This window comes from Fusarium mangiferae (assembly GCF_900044065.1).
Source record: "Fusarium mangiferae strain MRC7560 genome assembly, contig: FMAN_scaffold003, whole genome shotgun sequence".
NCBI classification, from domain to species: Eukaryota; Fungi; Ascomycota; class Sordariomycetes; order Hypocreales; family Nectriaceae; genus Fusarium; species Fusarium mangiferae.
This window is the reverse complement of record NW_024573923.1, coordinates 3433221-3453680: the sequence shown is the minus strand read 5'-3', so window position 1 is coordinate 3453680 and position 20460 is coordinate 3433221. Positions and strand designations below refer to the sequence as shown.

At 49.6% G+C, this 20460-nt stretch overlaps 5 protein-coding genes across 5 annotated transcripts; 4 read left to right on the top strand and 1 right to left on the bottom strand.

Annotated features, from left to right (window-relative positions):
* Positions 1–290: 290 nt before the first annotated feature.
* FMAN_04041 (uncharacterized protein) lies at positions 291–3798 on the top strand (the record flags this gene model as incomplete). The annotated part of the gene is made up of 3 exons (XM_041829299.1): positions 291–322; positions 420–2809; positions 2864–3798. 3 exons carry the CDS (start codon positions 291–293, stop codon positions 3796–3798), a joined length of 3357 nt encoding a protein of 1118 aa, XP_041680075.1.
* Positions 3799–7540: 3742 nt separating this feature from the next.
* FMAN_04042 (uncharacterized protein) lies at positions 7541–8461 on the top strand (the record flags this gene model as incomplete). Its single annotated transcript, XM_041829297.1, has 1 exon — positions 7541–8461. One exon carries the CDS (start codon positions 7541–7543, stop codon positions 8459–8461), a length of 921 nt encoding a protein of 306 aa, XP_041680074.1.
* A 1091-nt stretch (positions 8462–9552) lies between these two features.
* FMAN_16075 (uncharacterized protein) lies at positions 9553–10791 on the bottom strand (the record flags this gene model as incomplete). Its single annotated transcript, XM_041829296.1, has 1 exon — positions 9553–10791. One exon carries the CDS (start codon positions 10789–10791, stop codon positions 9553–9555), a length of 1239 nt encoding a protein of 412 aa, XP_041680073.1.
* A 1597-nt stretch (positions 10792–12388) lies between these two features.
* On the top strand, positions 12389–13065 carry FMAN_04043 (uncharacterized protein; the record flags this gene model as incomplete). The annotated part of the gene is made up of 2 exons (XM_041829295.1): positions 12389–12609; positions 12660–13065. The coding sequence occupies 2 exons, from the start codon at positions 12389–12391 to the stop codon at positions 13063–13065; spliced, it is 627 nt and encodes a 208-aa protein (XP_041680072.1).
* A 6153-nt stretch (positions 13066–19218) lies between these two features.
* On the top strand, positions 19219–19902 carry FMAN_04044 (uncharacterized protein; the record flags this gene model as incomplete). The annotated part of the gene is made up of 2 exons (XM_041829294.1): positions 19219–19239; positions 19297–19902. The coding sequence occupies 2 exons, from the start codon at positions 19219–19221 to the stop codon at positions 19900–19902; spliced, it is 627 nt and encodes a 208-aa protein (XP_041680071.1).
* Positions 19903–20460: the final 558 nt, after the last annotated feature.

Sequence of the window (20460 nt, the reverse complement as noted above, 5' to 3'; positions counted from 1 at the left end):
TCGCAACCGCGGGTCCTGGCTTCACCTTTGCTCTGTCGAGCAACGACTGGTCTTTGGTCCTCTCAGGCGGCCCTGCCCGTCCTGGCGAATCGAACCACCATTACTCAACTCGAATTTATCAACAGACATTTTGGTCCATGTCACGCCAGCTGTCTTCCACGAACTTTCGAAGCTTAAGCTCTCGCTCTTGCTTCATTTCAGCTCCCGACCATCTTGCCTCTTTTCTCGCTCTCACTCCCAGTTATTCGTACATGGGATAATACCCGGCCCCAATCTCATCTGCCGTCCTCATGATTTGGTACTTCCTGTACCCACTCCGAGGGTCAGTCTTATTTGCCCCGATCCCTACCGTGCTTCCGTCCGCTCTCCGTCTCCGTCCCCCGCTCAGTCCTCCGTCTTCAGCTCACATTCTGTTGCAGAACAACGGAAGCTCCGGTTCTCGCGCCTACTCATCCTATACGCAGCGCCCTTCATCGATACGGATCATACGCCGCTAGCCATGTTGTCGCAACTCTCCTCGTTTCGGTCGTCGTGGCTACCATGCTAACTTATCCCATCCCTTACCTCTTTACAAGCGACTATGTCAACGGCGCTTCTAACCTCCCTCATCATGCTTGGACTGTCGCTCAGCCACTACATTATGGTGCCAGCATTCGTCCCGATGTCATGATGCGCTCAATCTGGGTTCATGGCAGTTATATGCAGGCATTGGAACAAGACCTGCTCGTTTCTGCCTTGGAACTGCAAAATGAGTTGCTTGGAAACACTGAGAACTTTCGCCCAATCCGCGCTCGACATGTTGCCCGTTCTTTACCAGAACCAGGAGCCGATCTCTCGACAACTCAACGGGATGCTTTCCATGCTATCAACGGCCTGAATAACCAGTCTTGGTTCTTTCACTCGCCACTTCAGTACTGGGACTGCATAAAAGAGAACATATTAGTCGACCCTGATATCCTGGCAACCGTCAACGACAAAAAAACTCAGTCTACATCAGTCAATGTCACGCTCAGACACTCCATCGTTTTTAGTGGAAAACGATTCGAGGAACGTCGTCTCGTTGCTGCAGACGCTCTCGTCATCACACTCGTTTATCTACGAGATTCGCCCGTCGGCCAACAGTGGGAAAGAAAAGCCGGCTTGTTACCTGACAAGGTTTCGAATAAATGGGACATCTACCCGTCTGACGGTCGGTCAACCTCGAGCCAGCTTTATGAGTTTCAGTTTCGCCCTATATCTCGCAAAGATGCAGCTATTCTTGCAGTCGCGTATGTATTAACGTCAATCTACTTCCTTGTGAGCTTATCAAAACTGAGGGCTTTCAAGTCCAAGTTTGGCCTCATTGTCACGGTCGTGTCCCAGATCGCTTTCTCTGTCATGTCAAGCTTCACCGTGTGCGCCATCTTCAGACTTGACCTATCACGCATTCCAAGAGCAGCCTACCCGCTTGTTGTTCTCTCCATGAGTCTCGAGAATATCTTCAGGCTTATCAATGCCGTCATCCTCACTCCCCCTGAAGACTCAACAAGCAGCCGTATTGGCAATGCATTTGGAGAAACCGCCCATACAGCTATCACCAGCTCACTGCAAAACGTGTTTCTTCTGTTGATGCTTTCACGCTGGGTGTCCCCTGGTGTTTCGGCCTTCTGCTTATTTGCTACTGTCGCGATTGTGTTCGACCTTTTTTACCTTTCGACCTTCTTCTTGTCTGTTCTCAGCGTTGATGTCCGCCGTACCGAACTTAGTGATACACTTGCCAAAGCTTCGATGCGTCATGATCGTAGAGGCTCTGATTTTAAGCCTCGGGGAACGTGGGAACTTGTACTTCAAGGCAAAGCTACCTTGTCGACACGCATAGCAGGTACCGTCATCATGCTTGGTTTCGTCCTCATCGCCCAATGGCACTTTTTCGAGGAAGGAACTGTCTTTAACTTCTTTTCACGCCTTCGTCGAGGACATGGCACCCTGGAAAGCAGTGGCTTGTTACAGAGCCCTCTGGACTCCATACACCAAGCACGCAGCCCCAAGTCCTGGCTTCGTTTACAAGATCACGAAACGGCTCAAGAAATTATCAGCATCATCAAACCCACGGCACATAGCTACGTTGCGAGAGTATTTGAGCCGGTTGTATTCGTCATGAAAGGTTCGGATCGTATGCCTCATCTTAAGGAACCGACTCTACTACCGGCACTTTATGACTTCATCAACCATCAACTCACTCGATTTGTTGTCATACTTCTGGTCGTGATTGCGAGTGTCCGGCTGCTCACATCGTTCCTCCTGTGGGAAGACGAAAGTGACGATGATCGCCACTCGGATACCGATCCCACGCTTGACGTCAAGTCTTTTACCGGAGGGCACAGACTGGATGTTGTAATGCTTGCCGCAGCGGCCGATGGCCATGTTGTATCGGTCGGATTGGATCGCACAATACAAGTTTGGGATGCCCGGCACGACATATTCCCGTACACCATCGTTGATGGCTGCCGCACAAACGATGCCCCCTTTCCCGTGCTCGCCATGACTATCGATGACAACTCTAAGTGGTTGGCCATATTATCACCCACCAAGATAGCTTTATGGAACATAAAAGACAAAGTCTGGGGGCCTCCACTCTCCGTCAACCTTCAAGGCCAGAAATCTGAGGCCTTCTTTTTTGGCTCGTCCGACACAAACAGCGATATTCCTCGACTGGTTCTCGTATGCAGAAACGGGACACTTACCGAATTCATGCCGGAAGCAGGAGAAGGGGCAGACTACGGCATCTGTAGAAGTCCACTTACATGTGTCAGACCTCTGATCGGGAAGCGTAAGTACTATTTTTCGCAGAGAGATGGTTAATGCACTAATATCATTTAAACAGGGAGCAAGCAGGCAGCGCCATTAATTGCCATTATCACCGCATCTAGAAGAGGCTGTGTTCACGCAGCGACAAGAGAGACGCTTTCCTGGAATTCCCGAAGTGTTCATCTTGAGGGCATTGAACAAGACGGAGTTCATCAAGTAGTGCCTCTTTCTTCACTGGGTCTTTTCTTGATTGCAGGAATCAGTCGCGTTCATCTCGTGGATATGGAAGACTACAATCTTGTCTATACGTTTTCAACGGAACCCATGGCCCAGCGCTCACTTCAAAGCGCTTTCTTCGTCCGGCCTTCCTCACAGCCAGTGTCCAATGGCCTTGCATGGTTAACCTTATGTTATACTGGAGCTGAGTCAGGGGATTGCATTGTACAAACCTTTGTCCCTCCAGGAGAGCATGACATGATTTATTACCAAAGCTCTGTGGTCCCCGAAGCTCCAGGCTGGTGTGCGTTGGAATCAGTCAAGGAAACAAAAAGACATATAGAGAACCCTGGCTCATGGAGTGTTCTATCTGACGGTTGTGTTGTGGGCATTCGGCAAAAGCCAACCCGAGTTCTAGATGTCGAAACCAACGGACGGCGCAAAGCAGATGGGCTTCGACACCGATCCCCGCGCAAAGAACCAGGACGGGATTTGTTTGGTCGTTGGGAGATTTGGACCGCGCCGCAGAGTGGCCAGTTAAGAACTGACGAGACGCGACCGCTATTTCAAGATAACGAGAGAGCTGGACACTTGATCGTGACAGATATTGGCCCCATGGTTCGAGTCGGCCAGCGATCAGTTGCCTTTAGCTTTGGCAATGTAGTGAAACTGGTCACAGTTGGAGGGCACGAGCGGTTTGAGAATGGTATGGCAGATAAGAGCTTGGAAAATTTGAATATCGGAAGCAGGCGTCGAAAGCCAGGCGCACTGGTACGACCTAGGGCTTGGACTTAGGCTTACCAGCGAGGATTGGAGCTTTTTGTCTCGGAATATTGGGCATTTGGCAGGCAAGGACTGTTGTGAGTATTAGGCGCACACGTCTGGGTTGGAGTAGAGAGGCGCAACGGAGTCATTTTCTATAGCTGGGAATATTCGATCGGAGTCAGGAGAAGGCACACAAACAGGCTGGTGCGGATACCATAGATGATTGGAAACGGTTTCAGGGGTAAGGGGGAGTAGATAGTTTAGCAAGATATGTTCATATTTCTCAGTACTCAATTGCTTTCTGTGCCTGTTTGTATTTTCTCAAAGGTGGACGAGGTTAAATGGTATATGGCAACAAACCCGCCGGAACTAAGGGACCAGCAGCTCGATTAGAAAACTCACCGCTGCCGTCATGCTTCTGCCTTGTTGGGATTTCGGAGCTGAGCGAGGAGCAAGAAGCAAAAACAGGACGTGAAGTGGGATGCTGTCAAAAACCGAGAGGTTGGGATTCTAGACTTGTTCGTAGCTGAATATGGGGCTTATAGGTAACGTGTAAGTCAAAATCGTCAGGTCGAGGTCCGTGAGTGAAGAGAGCAGAATTAGCCTGATCGAGGCGACGAGTAATTGGATTCTGCATAAGCTACGTGTTCGAGAGGGCGGTCGCATAAGGAGAGGCCACCCGTGATGTCGGACGGATCATGATTGAGTGGGAGGGAAGATACGCACGAGATGGTGGGAGTTGTAATTCAGGTGGCTGGGAAGTGCAGGGTAGACGACGATTGGTTAAAGAGACGTGGATCACATTTAAAGGCCAAGTCAGCAGCGTACATCCAGATATGGGAACAATTGGATGAAAGTGATTAAAGACAAATGTGATGTTGACGTCCATGGGAGAATATAGAGGGTTGAAGCAGCTGTGATTAGGCCTGGGTCATAATTGTGAGATGTGTTGTGACTTGGGAGGTATATACTTACACTTGTGCTGCATTGAAGTCTAACAGAGAATGATAGTGACAATGTCAAGCAAGGTCGAGCAAGCCTTACAGACAGACAACTATGGGTCATATTACCTCATACTGCGTAGTTATAGCCAACGGCCAACGGCTCTCCATCGTCATGCATGCATGAATTCAATGGTCATCAGGCTTGAGCCACATACGGACGCTGATGTTGAAGTATCGCATCGCAGTGCATTATAGTCTGAGACGGTGGTTGTTAGTGAGTTAGTCTGCGGGTCAGGTCTCGGGATAATCCCCGTCTGTGGGTCAGCTGTGTGTCTTTTGAACACTCGCTACTCCGTATTTGTTCTTGTAATTGTGTCTTTCACTACTCCGTAAGTAAAACTGAACGGTCAAGCATGTTCCCAGTTCGGGGAGACCGTTGAGATCTGACTGTAACTGTACGGTCCAACGGGGAGCAGAGTAACATTTGCGCTGGTGGACGGATGTGCTCAAAAAGTTAAGATTAACTTTTGAAAGCTTCTCATGTGAAAGTAACCCACCCTAATTACTTTCCTTAGTAGGTAGCTATGGCTGTAGTACGGAGTATTAACTTTTACAATGAGACAGAGATGAGATAGATAGGTACCTTAGATTTGCAACGGAAACGCCCAGTTAGGAAATAAAACTCAAAATCTGGGCCTACCTATCCATGTCGAGAACAAGCCACAAGATGGAAGTGAAGGAAGGGAGGACATCTACCCAAGGTATCTTTCCTTTTTGTGCCCAAAATTGTCTGTTCATGCCGTGTTCAGGTAGGAAAGAGCATACATGAGGGAGGTGCGTCGGACATGAACCTCATTTCCACCTGACGCTGATGTTTCTGTGTTTTACTTTTTCCTCTCAAACTTTTCCTCTTCCCTACATGACTTGGCTTTGACATTGCCGATATCCCCAGCCTCCTTATACATCGGTCCCGCCGCCTCTTCGCACTTTGACCTATTTCGAATATCCTTGACGTTTACCTAACTCACCTGCCCGTTGGGTCCGTGTTTTTTTCTTCACTCTTATTACCAAGACTCTCAGAGTAAGGTTCACTCGGTCTTTGCGAAACGTACCGCGTCGTGCCGCGTCGATTTTCACCTAACCCCCGTGTGCTGCGCTGCGCTCTTCTGTGCTGTGCTCTTTGTGGCGCGTGTGTCACTTCTGAACTCTTCTCTCCAGTTTCATCTTACAATTCGAATCTTCAATTCCTCAAATTGTGTCACATCAATGTCGATCGAGGTGCATCTGGCAACTTTGTACAGAAGGCAAAGGTCCATTTAAACGACGTCAATCTGGAACGACAAAAATAGTACACATTTTATCACTTGTTTGATCGACTTGGCGAGAGCAAGTTTTGTTTACCCTGCCAACAGAATCAACCACCTATCGAACTCGACAAAATTGCATTCGTACCATTACTCAACAATATAACTTACCGGATCTTGAAATCAGACTCCAACGGAACCTCGAGACTATCAAATATCGTCCTTGCGCCTGTCAGTCATCTCTCATCATTATCTTCAAACAAGCGTCCGATCAGACTAGACAAGCTCTGGAACCCTTCCACCCTTGTCGAGACTCTCCACGCTCAGTGGTGCACTGTTGATAGCAGTGCCTTTTGGTGTTCAGGGTCCCCTGGTCTAGCCTGTCCGTCCATCTCACAGACCTGGCTTTGAACAGAGGCCCCCCCGTCAGCAACCCACTGACCGTCTTGTCAGGCCTAGGACTGTCTGCTACCCGCTCTGCTCACCGCCTGCCCCAGTCATTCGCTGAACCTGGAGGCGCCTCGGCTTGTCCTTGTTTGCTGGTCACTCTCGCTCCCGTCCGTCTTCAACACCGCGCGCGAGTGGTTGGCCGTATAACTTCCTTCAAACGAGCCTCCCATCCTGTCGCTCGTTTTTCCGCCATGCTATTCGGTGCCGCTAATTCTGCGTTTGTTTCCTGCTGCTAGTCTCTCGTTCGTTTGTTATCGAGCTTTTCATTGTAGTCCCCGTGGCCTTGGTCCTCAATCTCAATCTCGCGTTTTACTCACCTGCTTCTTATTCGTCGTCATTGCACGTTGAAGCATCCGCAGTTGATCAACACCGGGGTTTTTGACAGTTCATGCGTATGCGCCGTCACGTACAGTTCGACTCTGAACTCGGATTAGGCCAATTGGTTTCAGGAAGCTTCCTTGGTCGATACTGCGCCTTTTAAGCGTCATATGTCACTCGTTCTTCTCCTGACGCTGTCGTTCTGCATCTCCAAATCTCATCTAATCACTACAATCCGAGTCAAAGTCACCAATACGCATCGGACCCAATCACAGCTTGCCAGCTGTCTTGCGCGCCTTCAACTTGGCTCGCCGTCCCCGTAGAGTCGCCCCTCTACAGACCAAGTAATAGGCTCTGCCTCACGAGTCCCAGTTCGCTCTGGCTGCCTCTCATCCGGGCTGCATCGTGTGAGCTGCTGCAACGACCTGCGCGCACTTCGCGTCGTTCCCGCCGTGCGTTTTGCTGCAGCTGTGGAGCTCGTTAACGGTTAGTTCAGCCAACCTCCTTCTCCTTGCCTCCATATTCTCATATTTCCCTGCTTCTCTTTCGTCGCATGTCCTGCTGTCGTCGATGACGCTTGACACCCGTGCTTTGATTCATATGCGAGGCTATTTCCTCCACCCTCGTCGCCCCTCCCCTCTGTCGCCCTAGTCGATATATCTAAACTAAAGCAAAGTCCCTAGTCTCAGTCGTGGACCATTCTACGCCTAGCCCACCTACACCCAAGTTTCACCTTGAACGTACCGGCTGAGCTGCATGGCGTCCTCTGAAGTCGACCAGAAGTTTCTCGGCAAGCTTGCCAAAGCTGTCGAGAATGACAATCCTCTCTTGGCCAGCATGCTCTTTAAGATTCTCGGCTTGTCTCTCAACCTTGCCGAACAGCTTGTTGCCGCAAAGAAGCAGCGCCGGCCTGACTATGAGCCATCACCTAACGCGATACGGCGCGTCTTGCGTATCATATGGCTCTCCCGGGAGGGCAAGGTAATGCTTGAACAATATGTCATACCAATGGTTGGCAACTATGTCGAACTCAAGGTCCTCGCCTACAAACTTCGTGCCTCTTTCTCACATATTTTTGCTCTCTTTGGCAACACACCCTCGGTCTCAAACTTGGGAAGACAAACGCCAGATGTCACTGCTGTATTGACGCCGCGCCTGGATAAGGGAAAGGGACGTGCTGCCGACATGGAAGTCGAATCTAGGCCCTCTTCTGTTCAACCAACTCACCCCCTCGAAGGGGGGCCAGTATTGCCTCCCCCGGGGTTTGAAGACCAAAACTTTACGTTATCGCCCAACTTTCTCATCCCAGCCAAAGACTACCTTCCTGAGGCAAAACAGCATTTTCAGGAGGCTATCCAGCTTGCCGACTCGATGCTCTGGGGCTCTCACTCTCTTCGCCTCTCTGTCAAAACTGAATATGCTGCCTTCTTATACGAATGTGTTCACGATGCTGAAGGAAGTCGGAAAGTTGCCAAGGACACTATCGCGGAAGTATACGAGGCCACGGAGGGAATGGACGACGACATGTTTGGTGATGCTTGCGAGCTGGTTACGGTCCTCGGCAAGATGATGAAACGCGGTCTCGGCACCAGTGGTACTCTACGTAAACCTCCAGTGGTGAACCAAAATCCCATGCCAAGAGCCACTCCCCCTCCAGGAATGGAGAACCCCATTTGAATAGGGCATGGTCAGTTGCTCATTGTACCCAACACAGGCCACAATACTCGTAACAACTTGAGAAAGTTGTGGTAGCTTGACGAACGGCTCTGAAGCAAATTGAGCGACACCGACTGAGATGAGCAGAAACACGGCTCGGGTCTAAGTCGTCTCACGCTAAAGGGGCCCCAAATTTGATTCACGCCGAACGGCCCGTTCCGCAACACCACATCAAATCACATTCCTGTGGGCATCTCAGATATCGACACGAACAGCGCAAGTTTGCATCAGGCCATGGAAGCACTAGCTTGCTGATGAAACAGCAAAGCCCTCCCATGGTGACTCTGGCACGAGGACCGGAACGCACATCACCTGGAGACAGGTGTTGCTGAACTCTTCTGGTATTGTACCTATCAATCGGCTGATTTACAATTGACTTCCACCCGTCAGAGCCCAGCCCATCCCAGCCTACACTGTCCTCAGCGCACATTTGGTCTTATTTCACTTCTGTCCTGTTATTTGATACCCACAACTATTTGTATCTTTGTGTATCTGCATTGGGTCATTGCCCTATTTATTTATCATCAGATATAGTACAAAATTTTAGCTTCTACGGTTATGCTTTAGTTCTGCATGGAACCGAGGTTAGGAAAATAGAGAAAGGAGTTTGATGTTAAGCTCAGGTGTCGGTTGCATTTCCGGGCGCACGCAGTTAATAGCTGATTTATTCATCACCAAGGTAGCAAGCATGTTGCTTTTTCTCAAAAAAACAAATACCTAGGACATCCCTCCGGCTTGTTTATTTTTCTGTTCTTCTCTAATTCGCTGTGCTTCTATGATTGACTGAGTCTCAGATTTGTCCCCGTCTAAGTTACCAAAACGTAACTTGAGCCATCACGATGGTATCTATCGAATTATTCCTTTTACTCCCTTAACGCCAAGAAAAACACAGCAATAACGAGAACAAAACCTCAATCATCTTGGCCGGGCATGTTCGCCTCTATTTGTAGAGACTCGCAACAGTCGAGAGTCACTCTGTGATGAATTCCGTCAAAAAGACTCACGCAACGCACCTATCGTGATACGATGTTGGCTGACCCGAGTGGAGTGAATCACTCATCCGAGTCGTCGGAGTCCTCAGAGTCCTCAGACTCGGCCGACTTCTCACGTTCCTGCTTCGCAATCCAGTCCTCGACCTTGTTCATGCGTTTCTCGAGTTCGCGGGTCTTGGAACGCTCCGCCTTCTCGGCCTCAACGCGCTCGCATCTGGCCTTGAAGCATACAAGAGGGACCATTTGTCCTGTGACATTGTAGAAATTGGCCTGCATTTCGAGCCAGCGAGATCGCTTATACTTGCTGTCGATGGTAGCAAGGAGGGCGCAGTCTCCTTTGACCCAGGGGGCATTAGGCTGTGGGTGGTGATGAGTAGGGTACATGGCCCCGTGGACGTGATTGGGCTTCGCAATCTTGTTGTTGTCACCATCAGAGTCCTCGTCGGACTCTTCATCATCATCAGAGTCGTCGTCCTCATCATCAGACTCCTCCTCATCAGACTCCTCATCATCAGACTCCTCATCGTCATCAGACTCCTCGTCGTCTGCATCGGACTCTTCGTCGCCTTCAGCAGACTCTTCATCGTCGGTAGTATCATCGACAGACCCCTCCTCAGCGGCATTGTCAGTGTCAGTACCAGTGTCCTTGACAGTGTCTTTGGCACGCAACTGACTCTGGAGTATCTTCCAGCGAGCTCGGACATCGTCCTTTGTCTTGCACAGAGATTCCGAGACGAAAGCCCAGGTCTCGCCGGCCTCCTTCATGCTGCGAAGGCGGCAGTCCTCTGAAAGAGACCACTTGGGGTCCCTGAGGCAGGCGACGGATGAAAGGACCGACGTCTCAGCGTCAGTCGAGGCATCATCATCAGTCTGGACCGCCTTATCCTTTCCCTTTGCCTTGGTAGTCATCTTGCTCTTGACGACAGGGTTGGAGCTGTCCGTGATGTTGCCTTCAGTATCTGTGACAACGCCATTCTCTTCATCACTGGCAGTGGCAATTGTTACACGGCGGCCTCGAGCCTTAGGCTTGAGCTTACAACAGGCCTTGTCGCAGTGCTTACCGAGCTGCTTATCGCAGTGCATAGTAGGATTAATAGGATCCGGGCTCGCCCGAGAGGACGATGCTTGGTTGACAGCCGGGGGTCGGGGCACACAATCTGCTGGCAACTCAATGAAGCCGGGGACAACAGTGTTGTGGTTATACCAGGAACCATTGAGCCCTTGGTATAAACGATCATAGTATTCTTGATGCTGTCTGTATGCAGCCCAAGTGGGCGGCGGGATGGGAAATCTCTGCATGATGTGCCGGATGTCTTGGTATCGGGAGTAGGACTGAATATGAGTATGCCCGAATGGTGATGATGCTGACACTTTACCACAAATTAGCATTTGGCACTCATCAGATCCATCTCGTCAAACCTGTGCATACCTCAGGATGAGCAGTGAGAGGTGTAGAGCGTCGAAGCTGAATAAAGAGGTACAGTCTAAGTGTCTTGAGCAAAGGAACTAACCACGACTACGCGTTGATGCTAGTACTATCATCGAAAGTTAGTGAGTATTATGTGCCTGTCAGTCCCGATCGACCCTTAACATACCTAGAGGCTGGAAGCGAAGTTGATATGTGCTGCAGAGCAGAATCAAGAAGTAGTGTTTGAGTGTTCGAGTGTTGCGAAACGACGGATCTACTACGACGATTGCGTGTCGATGTCGATATCGATACTGTCACTACGATTTAACATGTAAGGCTCATAAGTCTTGAACAAGTCTCTACATACCTCGAATGAGTAGTGAGTGGTGTGTTCACTTAGGGAGAAGAGGTAGGAAGCGCCTGCTCATCTGTTTTCGAGGGCGGGGAGCAAAGAGCCTATCACGGCGCTCGTGTGATGTCAATGCTATTACTATATGTCAATACTGATGCCCAACAGTCTCTGAAAAGCCTGCACATGCCTCGATATGAGTAGGGAGCGAGATCTTGCCTCGCGAGGAAGAATCAAGAAAGAATGGTGATAGCAAAGGGTTCAGCACCGGGCTGGGTGATGATAGCAAGGAAAAGAAAGCGACGGGAGGGAAGAAAGTAAGATAATATCTTCCCTTTGCAAGATATGTTCTTTGCAGATGCAGTATTGCTCTGAGGGGAATGTTGAGGAAGAGGGAAACACTCGAGGTCTGTGATGAGGAGTAAGGGTAGATGGGGAAATCAAGCACAGCCGCTTTCGAAATGCAAGATGAAATACTTTCTAGGCTGGGCTCGAGGTGCAGAAGCAATGTACAGTTGGCTTGCCACTGTCAGTGCTGCACTGCTCGATTGGTTTATGGCCCGTCGGACGCTTAGGGGGGCTTCCTTCACTGGGCACGGGACCACAGGGCGATGTGAGAACGAGCAATGGCCTATATTCTCTACACACTTACTTCTGATGGATACCAGGAACGCAGAGCGTACAACGGATGATCAGAATTTCCTTGTTTGTGCTGCCTTTTGCATCTGGGGACGAACATTGTCACTGGCACATAGAACAATAACCCACTGCAGCTGTCCCCCTGAGCAACTAGAACTAACAAAGGTGCTTATACTAACACACGGTGCATTGCTCTAGAACAAATCCTTAAATCTGCATGAAAAGTATTGTTGTTTCAATATCATGATGTGACCTTGGTCCTCGGAGATAGTCCCATGGAGCACAGCACCCACGCACACTAGATCCAATGGGACACCTGCCAATGCTGCTGACTCATCTCACGACACCATTCGAGACTTATCATCTTCATCACACACAGTTCAAAGATATCCATACATTCTCAAACCCGATTCTTTTCTGTCCGCTATTAACTCATAGTGTTCAGGGCAGCATCCGAAAAGACAGTTAGACAGTATCAGACTATCAACAACGGCCTCACAATGACCGACCATCTCCCTCCCCTCCCCGCCGAGTACGCCCGAGGTCTCGAGCTCATCGACGCTGCTCATGCCCAAGACTCAAGGACAGTCGAAGCCCCCGACGGCACCACGATCCCATTCGAGCTCAACTACGCTCAAAAGATGACCAAGTGGCTCGCCAGCCGATGCCCTGACGCCAGTCCTGTTCTCCAGCTCGCCTGTCGAGCACAGCACTTCCGAAGGTCAGAATCTGGAGCTCCTCGCAAGTCCCAATGCTTACAAACATGTACAGATGGGAGATCCCTCGAAGCAGTTACCCAATGACTCGTCCCGGCTACTTGACTTGGAGAGCAAAGCTCAAGGCTCAGGCCGCCGATCAAGTTGCCGAGCTCCTTGCTTCTCCAGAGATTCAACCCCCCATTCCCGAGGAGGACCGCGCTCGAGTGGCTGCCCTGATCCGCAAGGAGAACCTCAAGGCGGATGAAGAGACACAGGTTCTTGAGGACACAGCATGCCTGGTCTTTCTTGACGATCAGTTTGACGACTTTGAGAAGAAGTCGGATCTGGACGAGGCAAAGATGATAGGCATCCTCCAGAAGACATGGGGCAAGATGGGAGAAAGGGGCCGGGAGCTGGCCCTCGAGATGAACCACAGCGACAGGGCCAAGGAGCTGATAGGAAAGGCACTCGCTGGCTGATAGAGTACACACAGTAAAGTACACTACACTACAAGTACACACACTACAGTACACACACTACAGTACGATTCGAACATGCACCTTGGCAGTTTACTCACTCGAGTTCGCCGAGACAAGACTTACGTACTAGCATATTTAGGACAGGCTACACTGTTTCCAATTCGAGCTGTGACAGGCTTGCCAGGCACCCAGGGAGAACCTGCAATACTGCGTCTTCAGGAGAAGCCCAGTGACTCACTCATGTCACGATCCTGCACGAACGAGATCAAGCACACGAGCGGCGCAGAGACTTGCCAAGATGCACTAGATCCACGACGCACGGTATCCGTACAATTCCTAGGGCATCATATCCCACCCTCCTTGCATTGCATTGGTCCAAGGGGGGGCCGAGCCTCAGATTGGTTCCGTGAAGTGTATTGTATTGTATAGTATTGTAAAGCGAAGATAGTCGAATCGATGACACCAAGAACCCCTAAAATGCTGTCTCACAAAGTCCGACGAGATAAGGAGAAGGTCCAGTACTGTGCTGTGTTGTATGGATCGTCAGAGACTGAGCATGCAAGCTTGCAAGCCTTGCACTTGACATGTCCGTGATATTTCGGCCCCGGGACCCATTACCGATCCGAGACATTGCGACGGCAGCAGATCATTTCAACAGGGGCAGCAGATCTTGGTAAGAAACGGGTGTTTGTGTCACCCCAAGAGCTACCCCTGTTGTGGCGTTGTTGCGACGGAAGCCAAGGAATCGTCATGTTTGCCAGCCACCTTTTGATTCATCGTTTCGTTTCGTTTCTTTTCCTTGTTACTCCGTAGACACGACACGATAGGAGGATCCCTGCGGCTATCCGTCACCCGCCAGCCCTACGACTGTGCATCTGTCTCCTCTGACCATCAATCATTCCGTGGCTCGTGTGACATGACATTCGATCTATCAGTTCGACTTATGCTTTCGACCGGTAGCACGAGAGATCCGGTGTGTCCTCGATCACGCACGTCCAAGGCTGCCACATACATGCTCTTCCCTTTCTTTCTTTCTTTCTTTCTTCCATCATGTTCCCGACCTACTGGAACCTTCACGCGCCCCATGTTTTCTCTTCTCTCTTTCGTGTTTCATGTCTCGCTAACCAACTTGGGCTCGGGACACCCACCATCCGTAGGCAGGGCAAGTCTTTGTGGAAGACGATTGACAGTTGAGGCTCTCGGCTTCTTACATGATCGCTCCGAGAAAAACATATGCGATTGATAAGGCCATTTTTTCCGCAATCTGCAATGATGTCAGGTGCAGGAGCTTGCTGTGCTGAGAGGGGAATTGCCCTACTCCAAGCATCCTCTTCATATGTACTGTATGATTGGTTCCACTTCGAAACTGCAGTATGCGTGTAGGAGAGTGGCGCATAATTTTATCCTTTGACGTAAAGCTGCACGTTCAACCATCAAGTCTTTGCACTGTGATATGGCTTGATCCAACGCTTGGTTAGACTTCCTAAATGACTTTTGTCCATCAAGACACTGAACTCACGCCTCTATCACTTTTTCTCAGTCGCTTTGCTCCAGTTGTCACATCATCGGACCATCCAAGGCAAGGCAAGGGAGGCTGTAAAACCCTTTTGTCGGTAGTTTGACAAAGTATGTATCCAATCGCCACCCCAAATTAGGCTTGTCGTCTCAATGGCTCGCCAAAAAGTTGCAATGTGCTGTAACCCTACAGCTTTTCGGCCGGTTCCAAACACAAACCGCTCAATCAATCCTTATCAGGACAATTGTAATGATTTTGTAGACCACCATGCGTGGCCCAAACAGCCTCAATATATATGATATGATAGCGTTTGACCCATGAACAGCGGTTTTAAAGTTATATCGCTTACACAAGTGCAATCGTACTACCCTCGCCGGACCGACTTGATCTGATAGCCACATGTACATCCTTGTCTTGGGGTTTCTGGACCATGACAGGCTTGACATTGCTTTTTTGACCCAGGATCGAAACAGTATTGCAAAGGTCACAGCTGAAAACTGCGTCACACATTCTCCACTCTGTTGATAGGGGTTGCTCGAAGGAATGGTAACCGAGCCGTCAGAGCAGAGTTGCAGATCTAATCTTGAACTCTCTGAGACTGTTGGGTGCTGCCAACTTCAACCCTTTGAATATCTGGAACTGCCAGGGTTTGACAACCAATCAGAACAACTAGAGGCACACATCGTTTGCATACTCCTCAACTATAACCAGACGGCCAAGCTCTGCACTCAGGGTCATTCCCCTAGGTTAGAAATTCCTGGGAGGCCCAGAACCTGCACCCCTCTGCCTCCAGTCCATCGCTGGAACTGAGCTTGGATAAGTTGAGCGATCGTGTAGTAGAGCTGCTGTGTCAAAAGGATTTGTCTTGGAATCGCCAACATCAACGGTTCCCTCGCATGTCGGCCAGCAGGAATACATACACTCGACTAATGCCAAGCGAAGCATGTAGCCTGATCCTCGTGGGTTCTGAAGCTGTATGTACTTGAGGGAGCTGAGCCAGGCCCACAAACAATCCTTATCAGGCCCTAGTGATTGGAAAGTACGTGATGGGTCTGTTGTCCGCATATCATCTAACAATGTCGTGATCCTGGGTGCCATAACAGCGTTGCACTTTGTTGGTTGACTGTTCGTTCATCTGCATTGCTACCATGCTAGGCCCGGCACGAGTCATGACGAGTAAGAATGTCGGCATCCATTGCATGCCATCGGTGGGGTTCTCTAAGTCATCCCAGGGACTGGGCCCTGGCTCTCTTTGAAAGGTGCCATCGCCCTGTTTGCTTTTCATGACCTTTGGGGGAGTGCATCCCGCTGTCACTCAAATGTCTGTGTTGTTACTGTCTAATTGTGATGTTAGTGGATCTCGGCCCTCTAGAGTCTAGATATTCCTTGTAGATGAGAACTGATGGCCGATACGACAGTTCGATGGTGTCGGGCACGGTGGCAGAGATGCTGGTCCGAGCCGTCTGGACCCTCATTGAGACTATCGATATTGTTCTCGTCGAGTCAACTGACACCGGGTGGGTGGTTCCCAGATTTAGGCAACCTGGTGGCTGTAGCTGTCATTAGTTTTTGAGAGAACCGGCAGCTAGGAACCGTAGAACTGGGTCGTGAGTTCCGCGCCCCTAACAATCTGGAAAAGACATGAAAGATGTGAGGATTGACCAACCAAGCTGCTGGAATCAGTATTAGACCCCTGTTGCGCCTCAGCTCTGATCCTCGAACAAGAGGGAACGATGCATTAGTGGACAAGCCTCTTTCCAGGCCCCTGTTAAATGTCTTGGAGTTGAGGAGGTCTCGTGGGCCAACCATCAGCTTTGTTGAGTAATATTAAAAGACCCATGAAGGTCGTTCTTGCTCTTGATCTGCGCCGGGGGTGGAGATAGCATAGAGGGAGAGACTGGTGCTTCAGAAAGAGGCACGGCACGAAGATTTTCGTATGCAGCAGAGAATAAACTCTGATGAGCTGAGGGATTGAACTTAAGCCAGCGATTCTTAGCGCAGTTGGCCAGCTGAAATATAGCAGACCAGTGAATGGACTAAAGAATTTAGTTAGATATCCAAGCGCGTTTGACGGGAACGCCGTAAGGTCCATCCAAGGAACAACACCCAGGTATGGATGGATACTACAGGGCCACGGACGATGACACGCAGTTAACAAGAACAGGGGCGTGAACAGCAAGACACAGGTTTGCAAGGGACCTGCACCACACCTGCGCCATCGTGAGTGGGCGCTGGTCTCCCGTGCACGGGAGTCGATCGACCGGGAGTAAGTACCTGGAACTTGGTGATGGCTGCGGCAGCCGAGAGAGTACCGCTGGATGCATGACGAGTGCTTGAATGAGCGTGTGTGCGCATGCTTGTGCAACCATTGGCATGACGAGGTTGTCGTGAAATAATTCTAATTGCGGACTGTGATCGCAAGTGGCTTCAATGGTTCGTTCTCGTGCTCGAATTGTCAAGAGCCTCATTTTGGATATGTGTCGCCTTCTGTACCAAGCAGACTGGTTACTCTCTGTAATTATAGTATGTACCTCTATGCGAACACGGAAAATGGGGTTCCTTTCCAGCTTAGCTGTGCAGTAGCACCACAGCTAGACTCGAACAGGCGTGGGGTCTGCCCCAGAGCCAGGCAGAGGGTATCGAATCGGTGGTTTTGGAGGGCGCTGGGATGCCGTACAGTCCCTCGAATGGAGTCCGTTGGTGAATGAAGAACGGGCAATCCAGTATCGTCTAGTCTAGTGCATGCATGCATGTAGCAGTCAGTGTCTAGGCTCAATGATGCTGCTCCTGCTCCCTCCCGCTGAAGAAGAAAAGTGAGGTTTGTACAGGGGCAGGGGGGATTGAGAGTTGAGACAACCGAGACAAGGATGAGTTGGTAACTTAGAGGTTCGCTTAGCACTGATCACTTGTCACTTAACCTCAATTCATCACTCACCCTGGAAAGTTTAGTTGTGTTTCGGCCTGACTGGGCATTGGTTCCAAGGTCAAAAATGGGCATTTTCAGAGAAACAAAGTGTCCATTGTGTTGAAGAGGTAATTGTCCAATAGATGTAATGGAGGGGGTGGCAGACCTAACTGCCCTGTAACGTACCTACCTAGGTATGTACAGTAAGGAGGTACCTTAGCTGCACATTGGTGCGTAGGTTACGTAGGAAAGTACGGCTAACTATTATAAATTAAGTTTAGGTTGAGATGGGTAGACGGAGGAAGGAGAACCAACCTCACCTTACCCTTTGCCTTACCTTACCTCTGGTCCTTCCAGTTACCTCCTCCTTCTACCTCAGTACTTCCTTTCTTACTGATTGACCACTTTTTCGCCTCAACCTTGACCCATGACTTCCCATATATTATTGCTTCTTTGGAGCGTTACAATTTGAGGCAAGGAAGGTACCAATCCTCTTGGTAGGTATGCCTGCCATTTGCCCGGAAATATAATACCTGCCCAGATCCTTCCTGCTTCGCACATATCCTACCTGACCTACTACTTTATTTTCTCTAATTGCCCTCTGCATCCCATTGGATCTATCTGTTTGTGGTTGATATCAACACAACATAGGTACCTAAGAAAGGCAGCCGAAGCCCCATCGTGTGCTTACATACTCTATTTTGGTTCATGTTTTCATCACCTCAACCGCTGGCATCTTGTACTTCCAACTCCCTCTTCAATTACCCAGCCATCTTATAAACACAATATACCTACTTACCTAGGTATCTACCCTGGCCTACGTTAGTACTAAGCCTTTACGATTACCCTCTACTGTCATTCTATCAACCTCCACCAAACATCTTGTATACCATGGTTGTTTGCCCGATCAGCAAATCTCCTACTGCATGAATTACTGCTATCTTGGAAATATTATCATACTTTTTGCAAACCTTTTCAACAAGCACATCAGGTCAAGATTTACACATCGTTGGTTGGTGTGTTTTGACTACCTCAGCATCTGACTTGAGCCAGCAAATATACCTACTACCTTATATATCGGCGTATTGGAGGTACAGCACAGTACAAATCAATTCAAGTCAAGTCGAAATATCACCGTGCGACACTCGCCTAGCTATTTGTCCTCGGCCTCATTAATTGTCGACTTACACCGGGCCCATACAACCCACTCAAAAATCCCAGTGCTTCGACCGGCCAATCACCAGCGCAGGACTTCTAGCTCATCTAGGTATCCTTCGACTATCCTACCTATCTCAGATTACACTACGCGCCCCATCAAAGTCATATCCGCCTTCTCGTCATTACTTCCACTGGTGGAACTCTCTCTAGTCTCTGCCAGTCCAGACTTATACTGCCGATCCTTTCGTGCGCCCTTCTGTTTCAACGCAGTTCTATTCACCGAATTGGTGCCAAGTGAACTCAGGTACCCGCTATCGGGTCACCATCTTCTTCTGGACCCTGAAGTTCTTGTGAGGGCTCGGACTTGGTGTTTCTGAGGGCCGTCCTTTTTCAGTGTGAGGTAGTTTGGCTACGAGAGACAGTTGCTCTTAGCTTTAGCTACGTCTTTGACGCTTCATCTTCTGCAGCCATCACGGTTCCGAGCCCCCCTGAATTTTATCACTTCCCAGGTCTGCAGCAAAACGGCTGCCTTGCCCTCATACCAGTCATAAAACAACTCTCACATTCGGCCATTATGTCGACGCAATTTCCAGTCGTACGTGGTTTGCTTACCAAGCCTCCAAAACTTAGTGCCAGACTAACATATGAGTAGTTCCAACAAGACCAGTTTGACATTTTCGAATGGCATCCCAAGTTCCTGTCTTGTCTTCGGTACTTTATCGACCATGCTCAGTATAGCCCAGCAGTTCAAACTGTCGCTGCCTGCGTCAACATTCTGCTCCCTTTCCAGAAAGGAAACCTACATCCTCTAACGCCGACGCGCAATGGGCCTCCTTCATCTTCATCTTCGTCCAGAGGGTCAGTCCCTGGAAGTTTACCCTTGGGATCTACCTCAATCACTCTCATTCCTTACATTCGCCGTCTCATAGTGACAGGATTCGATACGCCTGCCGTTCTCCATGGATTCTTTGGCGACGATTGGGTGCTTGGGATTGGACGGGTTCACGAAAGCGAGCGCAGAAACTACATGTTTGCCGCTAAGAGCGATAACTGGCTGAGAGTCAAAACTCAATATGACATGGACGATGGGCAAACAGTTCCATTTCTGAGACCGCTACAGAACGTCACCGAGGAAGAGATACAGGCCGCTGAATCCAACTGGAGCGAATGGCTTGCAATGCAAGACTGGATGCTTGGGCCGAGGGCTCCGCCGGATCTCAACGAGCATTTTGTCACGGTTAAGAAGGAACGTGACTGAGACTGATCATATGAAGAGTGTTTAGAAGCACATATCTTACAAATGGCTCATAGTAGAAAGGCAGCCGCTCCGGGCATATGATAGATGGACTGGATATGATGCTAGACACAGCATATGGAATGAAACTCATCATCAAAGGAAGAAAGCAAGTAGATAGTTGAATTACTTTGATTAAGGGGTAAGGTAGGGAATCAGCACCTACACTTCAGCCCTTGCTAGCATAGCGATGCCAATTCACCGTTTTTGGACTCTTCTCACATGCTGGCCGTCTTCAGTCCGCTGTCATCTTTCATTCCTTGCGCTAGAGTTACATAAACTCCGCATCTATCTGTGTTGAGTTGGCTCGGTATATACAGTAGCATCAGCCCGGCAATCACTGATACTGATCGACCCAAGATCAAGGTGGAAAGCCTAGTACTGGCCGGTTGAACGCCCCACGAAAGCTCATGTCCCCCCCGCCTTTTTTCCTTTTCATCTTCAGGTAGTAAAACAAAAGTCCAGGGCCCTTTCTCCGTCGACTTTATAAGATAGAACGAAACTGCAAAAGCAGCGCAAAGC